This window comes from Lissotriton helveticus, chromosome 1_1 (assembly GCF_964261635.1).
Source record: "Lissotriton helveticus chromosome 1_1, aLisHel1.1, whole genome shotgun sequence".
Classification (NCBI taxonomy): Eukaryota; Metazoa; Chordata; class Amphibia; order Caudata; family Salamandridae; genus Lissotriton; species Lissotriton helveticus.
Window position 1 is genome coordinate 441,045,023 of NC_136057.1, and position 17,041 is coordinate 441,062,063.

Below are 17,041 nucleotides of genomic sequence, written 5' to 3' on the forward strand. Positions count from 1 at the left end.
TCACGACCGCTTTGGTATGTCACTTTTAGTATTGAATTAGGAGAGTTCGGTCATTTGGCAGATATATATTTCTTCAATCTTCATTATCTTTAGATACCTGTTATGATATTGGGGTATTGTATATTTCCTTTACAGTATCTACATGGAACATAGCGTCTTATCCATTAGATGAAGTTCTGAGGCTTATGAATTCAATACTGAATGGCGTGATGGGTAAGCTTACCGATGATGGGTAATATAAGAGTCCTAGCTAGTTTCTTCATTACAACTTCTCTGATAGCCTCTCACAATTTTCTCGCAGATGCAGTGCACCTGATGTGATCTTTTTCTTGATCACAATTAGAACACGCTTTAGTGATAGGTGATCTCTTACATTGTAAGTATATTACATGAATAGACGTACTCTTTTTGTATATATACTTCTGTTATAAGATTTGTCTCTAGTGTAAAGAGCAAACCCGTGTATTGATTTAATCTCTTATTCACACTACTGCTCTGTAATTTGTCCTGTGAGTGACTAGTCACTTGTCGCCCTTAATGTGTCTCCTTTTGATTAGGTACACTACCATTTCCTATCCTTATACTTGCCATATCAAATTGTAGACTCCACTACTGTAGCCACAGTGATGAGCTCTCGCTTCACAGCCCAGCAGTGAATGTATAAATGTCCTTTGAATAATTTTTTGTTTGCGTATGTGACAGTGACAGTTTTATCTCCCTTTTTTTAGGCCACTTTTGTTGTTTGATCCCCTGGTTTCTGCACAATACGATGAACAAGGTCCTGATGAAGGTGGCTTGATCCACCGAAACGCGCGTAGACCCGCTACAAGGGCCAACAATTACATCTTGGTGCCCTTGCATTACATTAGCTTTGTTACCTTGCTAATTGGAATCCAGTTCCTTCTTCCATCTATGTATGTGGTGTGTATGTAGTATGACTGGTAGCACGTGAGTGAGTTGCTTAGTATGATTGCTTTCCAGGGGTATTCTTTATTTGTTGTATTTTTATGATTCTCTTGTGTTTCTTATGAATTTTCTCAATTAACAGATGTATTGTCTATTGAATTTTTTGATTTACAACAGTATTTATATGAATGTATATTTATAAAAAAGAAAAATTAAATATTTTTTGAATAAACTTTGTTTATACTTTATCTCTTTCTGTCACTGCTTTTGGATACTTATAGATGTATACATACAATTGAAGTATATGGCCACTGTAGGAACTTCTTTCCTCTTTGTGTACTCTTGTTCCCCTCTGTTCCTAGGCCACAATCTATCTATTTGAGGGGGTCCCATCGCTCATGTTCGACGGTGCGTCACTCTTCCTCCAATGGTCCGGGCAGCCGCTGTTGCTCGCAGCCGCCCAGCCCGCACTTCCGCCTGGACTCGCGACCACTTCAGGCCGGTGCAGCCTCGATGTTGTAGGCCCCTTTTTTGGCTCACCACATCCGGATCAGTTCCCGACTCCGGATTTTACCCGGGGTCGGCTCAGGCGATGCCGGTTGCTCCCAGGCCTCGGGATCTGCCTCTTCAGGCGGTTTTGGCTCGGATAAGTGTGGCGGATCGTTGAAATGAGCCTCAGTGCTCAGAGAGCTCTTCTGCTACGCAGCCGCCATGCTTGGCTGCTAGCCACGCCCCCAATGCTGCCAACTTTCAAGGTGTTTGTTGGCTGTTCTTATTCTAGTAGCTTTCGAGATCCCTATCTTAGCTGTCTGAACCAGAAGTGATGGTTGGGACCATTGACGTGGCAAGGGGAACCAGCCTGGTGGTAGGTATGGACTTAAAGAGCGCTCCAGCGTCGTGGAAGGTTCAAGGTGCCATGCACACTGATGTAAAGGTAATCTGTCTAGCCATAGGTAGCCAGGGTAACGACTGCAACGCTGGTAAAACGTGATTACGAGTATATGTAGGCTGCCCCATGTAAGGAACAAGACACTCGCACAGGCCTGTTTTCCTTTGCGTTCCAAGATTTGTAGTCTTGCATCTTCAATGGAAAATGCAAAACTACCAGAATGGAAAGAATAAACCCAGCACTGGAGTAAACTATTCACTCCTGACCTGGGACATCATGCCTCTTTGTCATTTCTCTTTTTCGCCTTGCTCAAGTTTTAGCCTTTTACACATATGTAAATGTCATTTTAATATTTTGTGTTCAAAGACTAAAGCTGGCAGGGGATTGAAAATTTAGCTTTTTTGGAAAACAGACAAGATATGGCTTACATCAAAAATAATCATAACAAAAACAAGATACTTCTCCTGGCTGTGACTTACATGCGGGACTTTGCATACGGATGGATGTTAAAGTCGTGAAGGTGGCTGCCTCCAAAGACCAGAGAGTTGGTCAACAAGAAATTGAATACCGTGGGGATGAAAACAAGCAGCAAACCATCAAGCTTTCTGCAGACCGGTGTCGGCAAAAGTGAAAGAGTTTCACTTGCGAAAGCGAGCCGCGCCAGGAGTGATAATTGCTACCATAAGGCGCCTCGCGCTACCGCAAGTGAATCGCCACACGTGCACGAGTTGCCATTTTAGGCTAACGATCTTTTTGCCTAGGCAGCGCATGCGCGCTGCGTAGGCTATGCCTAAAAAAGGTGAGGGGTAGTAGTAATAAAGGCCCTATCCTTTGTTCTTTTTGTAGCTATGGTAGGAGAATCAGGCAGAGGATATACTAAGCAATAAAGACAAGAGCCTCAAATCTACTAACTACTTAAGTGCAGTTATACAAAAGTCTAGGTCTTCTAGAAGTAATCCAATTTGTCAGCAGCTAAGTATCACGACTTGCTGTGCTTTTTACATTTCAACAGACATGGGCCATAAAAATGCTTCATCAATAAATAGTCAAGCAAAGCATCCATAAAATAGAATCTTGGAGGGATAAAGCAATAATTGATATGCATGTATATGCTATGCCACAAAAGAGACAATTTTATCACTATGAATTACTTTGTGATTATGAGAGTTATTATAGCCGTACCTCATGGTGCATTGGTTCTTGGCACACTGTACACAAGCATTCCTCTGGCACCTAAAACACTCTGATGTCACCTGCAACCATTTGTCCAAATCACCCTTGGATTCAACAGGGGTATGTTCAATTTCATGCATGGTCTCACACAAGATTTGCAGGAGCTTTTTTAATAATCCTTCATCTAGGCATTCCCTGTAATAAAGAGAAAATAAATTGATTGGAAAGTAGTAAGATTCGAAACAATTTCTGCAGAATAATAAAAATCATTCAGACACAGAAACAATTGTGAGGAAAGCAGGATAGTTTTTGGGGTGAGAGGCAAGATCATTAGCAGTTGCAAAACAGGGAAAATATTGCTGCAAACTGTATGGAAAACATGACCATTAATTTAAACATTACATTTTAAAATAGAAAATGATGCTACCTGGGAATTGCAGCAATATTGCCATCAACAGTGGGGATATTTTCTACAGATGGAAAAATAAAGATATTGAAGATCAGGCTACTCAGAAGCCCAACAAATAAAATATCTAGTTGATGTGCAAGCACCACCTACCTCCCACCTATACCACCTTTTTGTCCACCAACTATTGAACAGCTCACAGGCCAGAGATGCTGCAGTAAAGGAGCCAACTTAAGAATAACCTGCTGTGAGAAACTGCAGGGACGGGGGTGTAAATAAAAAATAAAAAAAATTTGCCTCCTCGTCCTCCCTTGCCGCATCCTCCTCAACTTGTCTCTCCTCTGGCCGGAACCAAGCACAGGAAGCACCCAGGTTGAGGCCACAATGCTGCACTGCAGCGTTGTGATTGCTCTGAGCACCGTGGTTCGGCATTCAGACGGGGACATTAAGCCCGGTATGTTCTCCACTCAGGCTGTAATGCAGCCTGGGTGGAGAACATGCTAAGTGCGCACAAATGTTTGCCCAAGAGGGCCGGCCAACCATTCATGCAACATTCATGAAAACTACTCCTCCCCTCTGCTGTCAGCAGAGCAGCCACGCCGCTCCCCCGGCAAAGATGCTGCGCATGCAACAGGAAAAAATAAAATGATGATAACTTTGAGTTATCATTTTATTTTTCTTTCCACTGCTGAAAGGCAATGAGGCAACGCTTCTCCGCCTTAGCAGAGGAGCCGCCACTGTATTTCAGCAGTGTAAAATTACACTTTCTAGGATAAGGAAGGTTTACAAATAAATATCGCCTTTCAATTACATTTTAATTCACACAAGTTCTTTGCTTGAATTGTCGCTACGTTTTTAAACTTACCTGCTCTTGTATTGCTGTGAAGTGTGGGGAGGCAGGGCAAGGCACTAGGCTGTAGCTTTCCCAGGACGGCTGGAGTGTTTCCGCCATCTTGGGGAGAGTGAAAGGTCAGCGGGACAGTTGTTGCGCTCAGATCGCCCGGACTGCTTAAATGTAGGCACAGCTGCGGCCGCGCAGCAGGCGTGCCGATGGCGCGCCTAAGGCAAGCCCACCTGCACCTTCGCCCATCCGCACCGGACCGATCAGGTATTCGTAGGAAGAGCTCCTGGCTTTGGCATCCAAGTGCCCTTCGCCTCTTTGGGCCCCACAGGATTGCTCTTTCAAATGTGAATTCTGTGCTTTCAAGCTAGCCCCAGTGGAGCGGGCCCCATGTCCACCAGGACATATGGAGTACAAGTTTCTCAGCCTGAACTGCCGCTCTTTGGTGAAACACCATACTGAGGTGTTTGACCTCCTATCTGATGAGTCGCCGGACGCTCTATTCCTAACAGAGATGTGGCTCACCCAAGACTCCGTGGCAGAGCCTGGGTTGGCTCTTCCTCAAGACTACGTATTAGAGACCATAAATAGAGGGGAGGAGAGGGGGCCGGATAGCAGTGGTTGTTAAGGAGGCTTATTCTCTTAGCCCGTGTAAGGAGAACATAGTGGACTGTGAAAGTGCCACGCTTAAAATCCGGCTCAACCACAATTTCACAGTATCAGGCCTCTTAATTTACAGGCCCTCGAGTTTCTTTAGGGAAGACCTGTTGAGTAAAGTGGGTCAATTTGCTGGTAAGGCGACGAATTTCACTATCTTAGGGGACCTCAATCTCCATTTGGAGAATGGGGGGAAAGCCGAGATTGCCAGCTTCTTGGCCGACTTGGAAGCCTTCCAGTTGACGCAGCATGTTCTTGAGGGCACACACGTGGACAGCCATTTATTTGAGCCTATCTTTTCCAACCTTAGTCCTATAAAAATCTATTCCCCGGTCCCGCAGGCTTGGACTGACCACTTCCTGGTCTCATTCTCACTGCAGTTGCAGGGCAAAGCCGATTTGATCCGCCCAGCCCTAGTTCTCAAATGCCCCTGGCACAAGTTAGACGTGGATCTCTTTTCTGCAAGGCTGTCTGGACCTAGGCCTCAGCTACCGGCAGACGTGGATGCGGCGAATTTGTGTTTCCAAGAATGGCTGACGTCCGGCCTTGATAGCTGCATCCCGGTTAAACGGGAAGGGAAGGGGCGCAGGCCATCCAATCCCTGGTTTAACGACTCACTAACTGCAGCAAAGAAGGGCTGCAAGCAGCTTCAGCGCGTCTGGAGACGCTCTTACAATGCGGTAGCTAAGTTAGAATATCGGGCGGCTGTTAAGCAAGTGCATCCGGAGAGCATGAGCGGAGTTCGAGGCCAATAAAATCCTGGCTAACCCGAACCCCGCTAAGACTATCTTCTCCCTGCTCAAATGCAAGAAGAGTGCGGGTGTTAGAAGGGCTTCTCCTATCGCCTCTAACCATCAGTGCAACGAGCTGGCGCTGTACTTCATCAACAAAGTTGAGCAGATTTACATGGGCCTACCAAAGGCGGCCCCTACAACGGAGAGGGAGGCACCAGGAGTGGGGGATTCCTTGGGGGGGTTATAGCTTGTCATCTTTCCCTCCCTTGGCACCCACAGAATTTGAGGCCCTCTGCTCAAAAATTAAATCTGGATCTCCGGCCGACCCTCTGACACGTGCCCACTTTCGCCAGTTTCACCCTCTGATCTCTCCTGTTAGCCTTGGTCTGGCTAACTTGTCTCTGTTGTCAGCATCTGTTCCTCGGACGTGGAAACACGCTAAAGTAATTCCATTGTTAAAAAAAAACGTCCCTACACCCTGCCGAACCTGGAAAGTATCGGCCTATCTCCCAGCTGCCTTTTTTGGCCAAGTTGGTGGAATCACATGTGAATTCCACTCTGTCTCAATTCATCGAGCAGAATGATATTCTAAACCCATCACAGCACGGTTTTCGATCTCGGCATAGTACCGAGTCTGTGCTGCTGGTGGTGGCGGAAGCCATTCGTGGCAGCTTGGATGGTGGGGACTCTGCGGCCTTGGTCCTTTTGGACTTAAGTGCCGCGTTTGATACTGTCTCCCATGACATACTTCTCAAACGCCTTCAGGAAATCGGTGTCAGGAAGGTTGCCTTGGACTGGATCCGGTCTTTCCTGGAGGAGAGGTCCTTCCAAGTGTCAGTTCCACCTTTCCACTCACAGGAGGTTGCCCTGCACCAGGGGGTGCCGCAGGGCTCAATATTGAGCCCACTTTTGTTCAATATTTATGTTAGACCCCTGGTGGAGGTGGCTGAGGGCCGGGGGCCCTCCCTGGTGTCGTATGCAGACGACACCCAATTGTTGTATGCTTTTGCAAAGATATGCGACACCAATTTGGGTAAATTCAAAGAGGATCTCCTAGCAGTCTATAACTGGATGGCGGCAAACTGGGAGATTCTTCTGTATGGAAAGGACCGGGAGCTATGGTCCGAGCAGTGTTGGCCGGACTGCCTCAAACCCACCCCACTCCCAAAGGAGGTTGTGAAGAACTTGGGGGTGTGGTTTGACAATGGTTTGACCTTTGATAAACAATCGAAAGCCGTCGCTGGGGTCTGTTTCGGGCTTCTGCGTGGCCTGAAGCCTCTGCTTGGTTTCTTCCCTCCCAAGGTGCGACAGATCATCGTCCAGGCGTCCATCTTGTCCAGACTGGACAATAACAATTCCTTCTACTTGGGCGCCGATAAGGCTAGCGTTAGGCACCTGCAGAGGGTTCAAAATGCGGCAGCCTGGATTCTGGTTGTACTACCTAGATCTTGTTCAGTGGCACATGTGCTCCCTAAACTCCACTGGTTACCTGTCGAACAGCGCATTCATTTTAAGGCGCTGTGCATATCTCATAAGATCTTGACTCACCCGGCTCCATTGGGGCTATCACACTTGTTGGAGCCATAAGTGCCTGGGCGTACGCTGAGATCTGCCGACTTAGCGCTGGATTGCACTCCCCGAGTCTGGAGAGCTAGGGCCACGGGGCGGTCATTCCGCTGTTTGGTGGCAAACTTTGGAACTCGCTCCCGGCTACTATTAGAGTCATGCCGAACCATCTGTCATTTCGAAAAGCCTTAAAGACTTGGCTTTTCCCTATTACTGCTGTCTAACACCGTGCTACACCTTCAGGCTCCCATCTTTCGTTCTCTGGTTGCGCTGGGATGCCTCGTTGCTGAGGTAGCCATGCGCGATACAAATCCGAAAAAAAAAAAAAGTTCATCTGTACTTTGTAAAAACATACTACAAAGAACGATTTCTACCTCTGTTTTTAAAAGGAGGTCATTTTTTAAAGCTTTCAGATGGTCAAAAGGTCACAGACATTAGAATGCTCCCAGGAGCACAGATTGCCTAAAACCACAAATTGCGTACGTAAAAGTTGGAAAATAAAAATACTTCTACTAGGGGTAGGTGCCTACAAAACAATTCATCAGAAGGATTTAAAGACCAACAAACCACAGAGTTTTGAATTAAGTTTTCCCATATGTATGTACCAACATAACCACAATCCTTAAATGTTGACCGCAAAAATGTGTGAGACCTAGTTCTGATGTCACTGTTACAATGCCGCAGGGAACGCCCTACACTGCCAGCCACCCTGTTCGATTTCATCCACATGAAGTCGCTATGAGTGCGGAAAACATTATTTACAATGTAAAATAAATTACCTTTAATTTTTGTCTTATGCTTCACCTGTCATACGCGCTGAGACGCCACACCATGAATTATCTGTTAAGGTTTTCTGACTCAGCTCTGACATAGAAATTAGTGGTCACAGTGAGCAACCACTCTACCAACTCAACGTTCAATTATTTTACAGTGATGAAGCAGACAGGAAAATTGTGAAATCATGAAGATTATAAATTGTTCAGGGGATTGGAGTTTTCCAAGACAGAAAATTAGTTTGTTTCAATCTCTACAGTAAAACATTGCTTTCCTATATGTATAGACAGATAGTATTGCTAAATAACTTTTGTTTTACTTTAAATAATACACTACACATAAAAGAATGAAAAATATTGCATTTTTACATAGTTTATTGTAGCTACATATTGCTTCAATTCCTAAGGCTTTCGAAAGCAGGAGGGGTCTATTTCAGGGCCAAGAGTAGGGAAGAGGGGTTTACAGCAGAGGGGGGAGTAGGAACTGCTGACCTGTTGGCGGGAACATAAGTAAGGACTATCCTGCAGTTTTCAAAGAATTAATGTACCTATTAAAGTTTAAGGCACAGAAGTGTTTTTACCAAATCATATGGGAGCGATTGCCTGGTAAGGGGCAGGTGGCATGTGGAGAATAACAACAAGAAACTGAGCATAATATCAGACGAAGAGTACAAGACTACAAAAAGAGAATTCAGGAATGCAGGAAAGCTATAAGAGCAAAAGAGAAGTCCTAGTATAATACTGCCATCGTCACATCTAAAAGGAATAGGAATTAAGCCTGTCATTAAGTGAAAAGCTAGAACGTTCTACCGTAAATGTAAGTACTGTAGATCTTTGTATGTCCAGGATCCACCAGTAGACCAACAGGAGATCACTGATTATTTGAAAAGAGAAGAAAGCGGGGGCACTCTCTGGTGGCAGAGCTGAAGGCGTGAAATACAACTTTACCTCTTAAACCACAAAGCCATGAAAGTCCCCTGGCAGTGATGAAATACCACCTGACACTTAAGCTGACTATTCTTTTTCACTTTGGCCTGTGCTCCTTGAAATTGCACTCTCTACAGGCTGTGTTTCTGTTGTGGGAAGGACACGATGACACAGCAAGATTCTGGATGAAAGATTTATTACACACGTAATAAGGGCCCACAGGGAGCCAGCAGATAATGAAACGCTATCAGCCAGAGATAACAGCATCTGGCAATCGAACCTGGTGACGTCACATAAGTAATCTCCGAACATTCGGAGATGCACTTATGTGACGTGCCAATGAAAGACATAGAAAATATACTCATACATAGTAAATACGATTACACTCTCAACGGTTTCCTGAATGGAAATACATTTTCTTTATTAATTGAAAAGATTGCTTTCACTTCATAACACAGGTTTAAATGTGTTTGTACAATTCAAACAAAACCTACTGACCCTCGTACCAACAAGTCCCGAACTATTATTGTGTTTTTTTAACTACGGGAATGCTTAAGAACCGTATCTTTTAGAAAAGGATTACATTTATTCATAATCAAAGCACTGGTACTTTATGGAAACTGGTCTTCTTTCGAGCTACTGGACTTTATATTTGTTGTGTTACAATGTTTCATTATTCCACTCTGTTTTATGGTACTATTTGGAAAGTGGTCACTTGTAAGACTTTTTACCTGTCGCTTTTAAAATGTTCATCATTTTAATCTACTTGCTACATTGTGATAGTTTTAAATAACTTGAAACAATAAAAGTATCTATCTATCTATCTATCTATCTATTCGAGGAACTAGAATCTGTGACAGCGAAAATGAATGAAGATGCTAAATACCCAAATAAATGTGGCCATAAGAGAATGGTATATTCATCCATGTTAGCGCTGCTACATATTCCAGGTCTTCCAATCAACATCTCCCCTGAAATCGTTAATTGGTGTTTTATAAGCTACTACAAAAAATGGTTGGATACATTTTCTACGTGGTGCTGGAAACATTAAAAGTAACTTTTGATGTGAATCAAAGCACAACTCTTTTTAGATTTAATATTTTTGAATGGTACATCTTTGGCAAGAGAAGGAGTCTTTGACCCCCACGGACTCTCCAAGCCTCAGCTTCAGGGGCCTTCATCTCCCACCTCAACACGTGCCAAAAGGCGCACATGTAGAGTCTGCCAAGGCAGGGGAGGGGCCAACTCCCGACACGCTGAAAAGGTCCTCCCGAAATCGCTTGCTCGCTTTGCCACTGGATTCAAGCAAGCCTAGATGATGAGGGGTGTAAGCCTGAAACCGGTCTCCGAATGCTTGTTTCCTTTTCAGGGAAAACATGGCTTGGCAGTTCGGGCTGGACTGTTCCCATGAGGCACAGCGTCAATACTGATTTGCATATAGCTGGGTCTGAACTGAGGTGGCGAAGTGAGCTAAAGAACGATGATGGATTCAACCCAGATCTGTGACTGGCGGTCAGTGTCTAAAAGGTTTCAGTGCTCCGCCCGTCATCTCATTGTGCTACTCCAGAAATCCATCAGCACAGGACTCATCTTTGTCAGCAGAAGGGATCTTTGGACCCCACGGCTCTTCAAGCCTCAGGGGCCTTCATCCCTCACCTCAACACATGCCAGAAGGTGCGCAAGCAGAGTCTGCCCAGGAGGGAGGTGGGGCCACCTCCTGACGCACTGAAAAGCGCCTCCAGCTATCCCACAGAGTGGGATGCATGATGTAGACCATGCCCAGGCATAGCCCGGGCCAAGGGCGGGCCCATCTGCGCCCATCAGAGTCCGGAAGAAGCTGAGCTGAGCCAAACCTCTTGGCCCCGGCATCTGTTGCTCCACCCATTCTTCTTGTGAGTTCTACTCTGTTTTTTATTTACTGATATTCTAGCCTTAGTTATGGGCAAACACAAACTGACCCAAGAAATGATAGTGCCATTGCTAATCCTCAACATTGGACTCCTTCTTGGTTAGAACAGTCAGTGTAGTCACCAAGGAAATCTACTGGCAGAGAGGTGTTTGTCCCTAGACATGGGGGAAGAGGCCTAGATTTGTCGCATCAAGTATGGAGCCACTGCACCTGTTACTCCTGAGGTTGTCCCTTCAAGTGGCTCCAGCATAGCCGTCTCAGAGGTCTCAAGCCATGCTTCCCTGGCACTTTTGGAGAGGGAGTCACCAAGGGATGTCTTACACTCGCCCCTGACTACCAGCCTGGGTGAATACTCTGCAAGGAAGAAGTGGAAGACCAAAACAGGACCTGTCCAAGGCAACTCCAAGCATCAGGGGCCTACTGCCTGCTTATCTATCAGTGCACGGAAACCTGCTGGTCTTAGTCTTTCACGGGTAGAGTTGACACCATTTACAAATCCTGACATAAAAAGGGAAAGGGCCCAATTTCTCGTGGTAGACTGTTCTGCATCAAATCAAATCCATAGTGGCATCTGCTATCTCTCCCTTTGTGGACAGGATAAACTCCCTGGAAGGGGTCATCTGGGAGTTGTTTGTCCTGTAAGCTGGAACATCTACCACCACTCGTAGTCCCCACTCATCCACATGATCGAACATTTCTTACCAACTGTCCCAGCTCCAATACCAAAAGCTGCAACCCAGACCAGAGGCCCACACTCCTGTGGAATCTCCCGCCCCAATTGTTCATACATCTACTCTAGTACCAGGAGCAGGGGCTATACCTACAACCAGCTGTGACACTGCTGCTCCATGGCATACGATGTCAGATGGGGCTAGGATTGCTAATAGTCCTCTTCGTATGCCACAACCCCCACAAGCCCTGCAGTCTCTGGACCTGCCACCTGCAAGCTGCCCATACGTGGCGGCGTTGGTACGAGTACCACCACTCTCACCTCATAGGACGGAAGCATACCTGAATTGAAAAATAAATTCTGCCATTGTCTCTCACAGAACAATGCATTTACCAACACCAAGTACAATTACATATTATTGGTGAGGAGAATTGGGTGGATAGGTAGATCTCCCTAAATTAATCGAAAGGGGACTGTGTTAGTCATTAACTGCAGGAACCCAGGCTTGGCACATAGCCTGGTCAAAACTGGCTCTCTGCCCCACAACGTAGAAGCAACTCTAAGCATTGTCCCAGTGGGTTATTTCTATAATCCTAGCCCTCTCGGCCCTTATGGCCAGCTGGCAAGGAGGGGAATGTACAACATTAAACTGAAGTAGTGGGTGCGTCTACTGTCTGCACCTCTAATAGTTATTTGCCCCTTTCAGGCCTGGATGCTAATAAATGACTTGTTACATCTTTGGACCAGCAGAGGGCGCCTGAAAGATCGAGCGATATGGAAACAGTAATTGGTTCGCATTTCTATGTTGCGGATCACTCGCACCCTGCATTTGATGTTTTTAGTTTCCCCCTTGGTACTATGTTGCAATCCCATGCATCCAATAACCTTAAAATACATTTAGCTGACGCTCCTTGTGCCCCCATTGGCAGTGACTGTGTCTAAGGTGGCTCCCTCTACTAAGCTCGTCTCCTGGCATCAAAGACAAATTGGCATATCTTGATTGGTGTGAGTTTGTGGACCGATTTGACATGTATATTTTCCAGGGAAAGATGGGTTGTCACACCCCACTCTTGGTCTGGATTTGCTAGTTTTTGACCGAACGTTGGGGGGGGGGGCTTGTAGTCTGGATGAAACCACCCTTGTTTGTACCTCCAAAGTTATTGATTTGGGGTCTCCAGATGTTTTGTGGGTATTTTTGCAATTCCCTGATGGGGTCTTGTCATGTTTATATAATGTCTATTGTAGGCTTGAAAGGTAGCTTAGCTGCTATTGATGTCATGAATACTCACCTGCCATCTCTCCCAGCCGCAGTATTTAGGATTGTGGCGGGTGATTTCAACTGCAATTCTGAACCCATCAGCATGGCTATTGATACACTAAGTGGGGAAGAGAACGAATTATGGGCAGTCTCGGAGCTATTGCTCAAACAGATAAAGAAATGGTCTGCTGCTGCCTTGCAACTAAATGCTTTCACTCTTCATAATGATTTGAGGGCCTAAAAGAGGAGAACCCTATCAAACAATGAAGTGAAGGACACCTTTAACCACCAAGGAGGTGCTAACTGCATAGAAAACACCATTAAAGGCCCTTCCAAGGCAGCCCGACCCCAGGGTTTACTGACAGCTTCGACCCTACTTATGGGAAACTTCACTGAGCAAAACCTCCTGGGTTTTGCGGATTCTTTTTTAGTGGCCTTAGGGCTCTGGGAACTTTCCCAATGTAAATGCAGTGTGAAAATGTGCTCGCCCTTCCTACACATGTTTGGAAGTTGTGCTTACCTGATGTTTTTAAAACATGTCTCAAGCCTGCCATTGCAGGCCTCTGTGTGCATACTTGCACCTTTGATATTTTTTAACGAGTCAAGCCTGCCATTGCTGGCCTATGTATGCGCAATTGCACTTATGCTAAGCTTGGCCTTTCTAAACCACTATCAAATGCTGAGTGGAACTTGCTCTAGCACTAGTACATCCCTAGAGTAAGTCCTGAGGGTGAAGCAAGTGGTAGGTGAATTCTCTGCCCATGTAGTGAAGAGTATCCATGTGTATTTTCACTACCTATGAGGTTTGCTCTTCCCATAGGTTAACATGGGAGAAAGGTTGGAATAACTTCCAGCTGCAGTAGTAGCAGCATCATAATGTTCCCTATCATTGGATTCACAATGACAAACCCTCTCCTGTGATAAAGGTGGAGTTGTCATTAATAGCTTAGAAATGCCACTTCCAGAAAGTGAGCATTCCTCTGCTCTAAAGCGCTTTGTGTGCCCTCTAGCTTGACTCCAGACCACACGGGAGGCTGGGGGAGAAAATCTGTGCATTCCCCAGCCACAGCTATAAGCAATGGGCATGCAACTGGAACGACAGACCTCTGTCATTTGACGGCCTGGCTGGATATATTGGAGGGAGAGGTTTTGACATTTGGCTTCTAGGAGCCAGATCATGACCCCACTAAAGATTAAGATCTGCTTTCCATTGCATCGTGGCAGACAGGACTGAAATTTAGAGCAGACTATAAAATTGTAGAGAGTCGGCCTGCAATGAAAACACTGGGGAACCAAGAACCGCAGTATCTGACGAGTCAGAGAGTTTCAGTACTGTAGAAGTGTGAAGCGTCAGTGAAGGAGTGGGACAAAGACCTGTCCCTTGCACCTCATGTCCAACAGGTATCCGCGGCCTGCTTCGGCCAGATAAAAATCATTAGAAAATGTATTGATTTCTTGCCTGAGTCAGCACGCAAAACCGTTGTGCATGCCCTAATCACCTCCTATCTTGATTATGCTAACGGTCTTTACATGGGTCTGCCAATTGGACTTATCCGTAGGCTTCAGATAGTGCAGAATTCAGCAGCCAGACTGGTCTGCAAGGTCCCTCTTCGCAAACGCATTTCCCCTTACCTGAGACAGCTGCATTGGCTACCTGTGGCCAAGCACATTGAATTTAAGGCCCTTACGTTTGCCTTTCGGGCTTTCCAATGTAGGGGGCCCAACTACTTGAGGCAGACACTTCATCCTTACGAGCAGAACAGATCTCTTGGGTCTAACCGCAAACGATACCTTATCACCCCCAGTTCGCAAAGGCCAGAATGGGGGGAAAGGACATTCGAGGTGAGGACCTCTAAATCCTGGAATAACCTACCTCCTCAATTGCGCACATTGCGTTCCGAACAGGAATTTAGAAAGGCCTTGAAAATCTGGCTCTTTAGTCGCAATGACTAAAGGTATACTGACCACTATCTCTACTTCTGTCCGTACTAGCGTGGGGACACCCCATCTGGGGTAGCTGTGCGCTATACAAGTATCTTTATTATTATTATTATTAGCTTCCTTATATAGCAGTTGTACCAGAACAGGTGAAAAGGGTTTTAAGAGTAGTGGTCAAGTTACAGACATGCTCAATAGTCAGAAATCCGAGTCAGGTTAAAACAATGCTCACTTGCACATGCACAGTTTATCATTTATTGGGGAAGTTTAGGTTTCGGGAGTGAGCGTTTTTTAGTCCTACATGGAACTCCATCGGACCACAACAATGCCACGGCCTTCTGAACATTTATATTAGAAGAATCATACATTACTTATGGGCTTGCTAAGCCTGGTCATGGTGTGCATCCTGGAAGCACTTGCCATTTATCCAAACTTTGACTGGATCACAAAGCAAATGACAAAGGTGATATTACACTTGATTTCAAGATCAGACAGGTCCTTTCTTCAGGTGCATGGAGAATGCACCTGTGTGGTCTTGAAAACCAAAGTCTTCCAGCTATCAGTGGTTCTTTTATTAGACTCACTTAACGTAGACAATGTAAAAAATTCTTAACTGCCTTAGCACAGTAAACCTTGTGACGTGCAGTTTATGTTATCCAGCACATTTGGTTTATTTCGTAAAATAGTTAATTGGAAATTCAAGAAATGTCCGTATTTGACAATTTCATTAAAGAAAAGATCAGTATGAATGTAATCTTTATATGTGCTTTCACGGAATCGGTTATTTGTGGCTATTTCAAAAACTTAAAAACAAAACACTGACATAAAATACTACAATAGTTTGGACGCAGGAAGTAGTTGGTCAGTCAAGCGTAGGCAATCAAGTTTAAAAGGTGACCTGGCCCTTTTACAATTTAACTAGAACAAACTAATGGCAGCACTGAAGTTTGGGAAAAAACTGGACGGGGTTTACCGCATAGGAGTGGTTGACCTTTGGCTCGCATGTAAGCAGTATAATTGTACAAGGAATTTGGTGAATGAGAGCAGGAAACAGGCGAAGCCATTAGACAACACAATTAAACAAGCATTTGCAATGAAATAGGTCTCACATTTGCCAGAGTTAGAGCTATTGGCGTTGTAAGTAACAATGTCTTTTATGTAGGTATTTTTGTTTGGAGTGGAGTGTATGTGGTTTGAATTGGAACAGTTAGTTGTGGAATTGTGTGGGTTAGAATTGTGTGGTGTGCAGTGCATTTGTGTAGTGGAATTATGTGGCATGGTGAATAGATAGAGATAAGAGCTGCACAGAATAGATAGAAACCAAAATAGAGTGGGAAGGGTAATTTGTGCACGGAGCGGTCAAAGAACTCCAGACAGAGGAGCAGAAAGAGTATGTGATAAGAGAAAAAAGAAGGGGAGAGCAGGTCACATATGCATAAAGAGGAAGCTCCTGTGTAAACAGAAGACAACCTAAGAAGAGAAGGAGCGTTTGGGTTTGCGGGCTGGAAATCTTAAAAAGGCATGGGAAAGAAACTGATCGAAGACCTAAAGTGAACCACATGAGAAAGGAGGAAGAGTGCGTGAGAGAGAGTACGAGAGAGAGATGTGGTTGAGTGGAAGGGGAATCCGGAGAGGTTGAAACGTGCACAGAATGAGGAGGTATGGGAAAGCAGTATGTGAGAGCAGGCAGTATAGAGAGGAGACATTCATAGATATATGTAAAGTGAGATTGTGTGTGATGGACTTAATTATGTGGAATGGTATTGTGGAGTGGTGTGGGGTAGAGAGGAAAGGTGCAGGGTAGAGGGGAGTGATGCAGAGTGCAGAGGTGAAGAGTGCAGTGGGGATGTGTGCAGTGATGCAGAATAAATTAGAGTGGCATAGAGTGGAGTGATGCAGAGAAGGGTGGCGTAGAGTGCAATAGAGTGGTGTTGAGCAGGGTGCAGAAACGAGAGTGCAGTGGTGATGTGGCAGAGTGCATAGTAGAGTGGGGTAGAGTGTACTGGCAGAGTAGAGTTGTGCACAGTAGATTAGAGTGGCATACAGTAGAGTGGTGCGCAGAGTGTAGTGGTGTGAAGAGTATAGTGGTGCAGAGTGCAGTTGCGCAGATTGCATTGTCATAGAGTTCACTGGCATAGAGTGAAGTGGCATGGGGTGGTCCAGAGTAGAGTGCAGTGGCGCAGAGCAGAGTGGCACAGGGCAAAGTGGTGCAGAGCAGAGTGGAGCCGAGTGGTGTAGAGTGCATTGTAGAAGAGTGCAGTGGTGTAGACTGGTGCGGAGAAAAGTAACGTTGAATGCAATGGTGTAAACTACAGTGGCGTAGAGTGCAGTAGAGTCGAGTTGCGGAGTAGCATATAGTGGATTTCAGTGGTGCACAGTACATTGGTGTGCAGT

General features: G+C 45.3%; 1 protein-coding gene across 3 annotated transcripts in view; it reads right to left on the reverse strand.

Moving 5' to 3' along the window:
• LOC144811058 (ataxin-10-like) overlaps positions 1–17,041 on the reverse strand; it is a 1,101,028-nt gene that overhangs the window by 920,704 nt on the left and 163,283 nt on the right. For all 3 annotated transcript variants that reach the window (XM_078673828.1, XM_078673826.1, XM_078673827.1), the window contains one exon: positions 2,978–3,163. In XM_078673828.1, the coding sequence (XP_078529954.1) occupies positions 2,978–3,163 (186 nt within the window). The remainder of the gene's footprint in view (positions 1–2,977; positions 3,164–17,041) is intronic.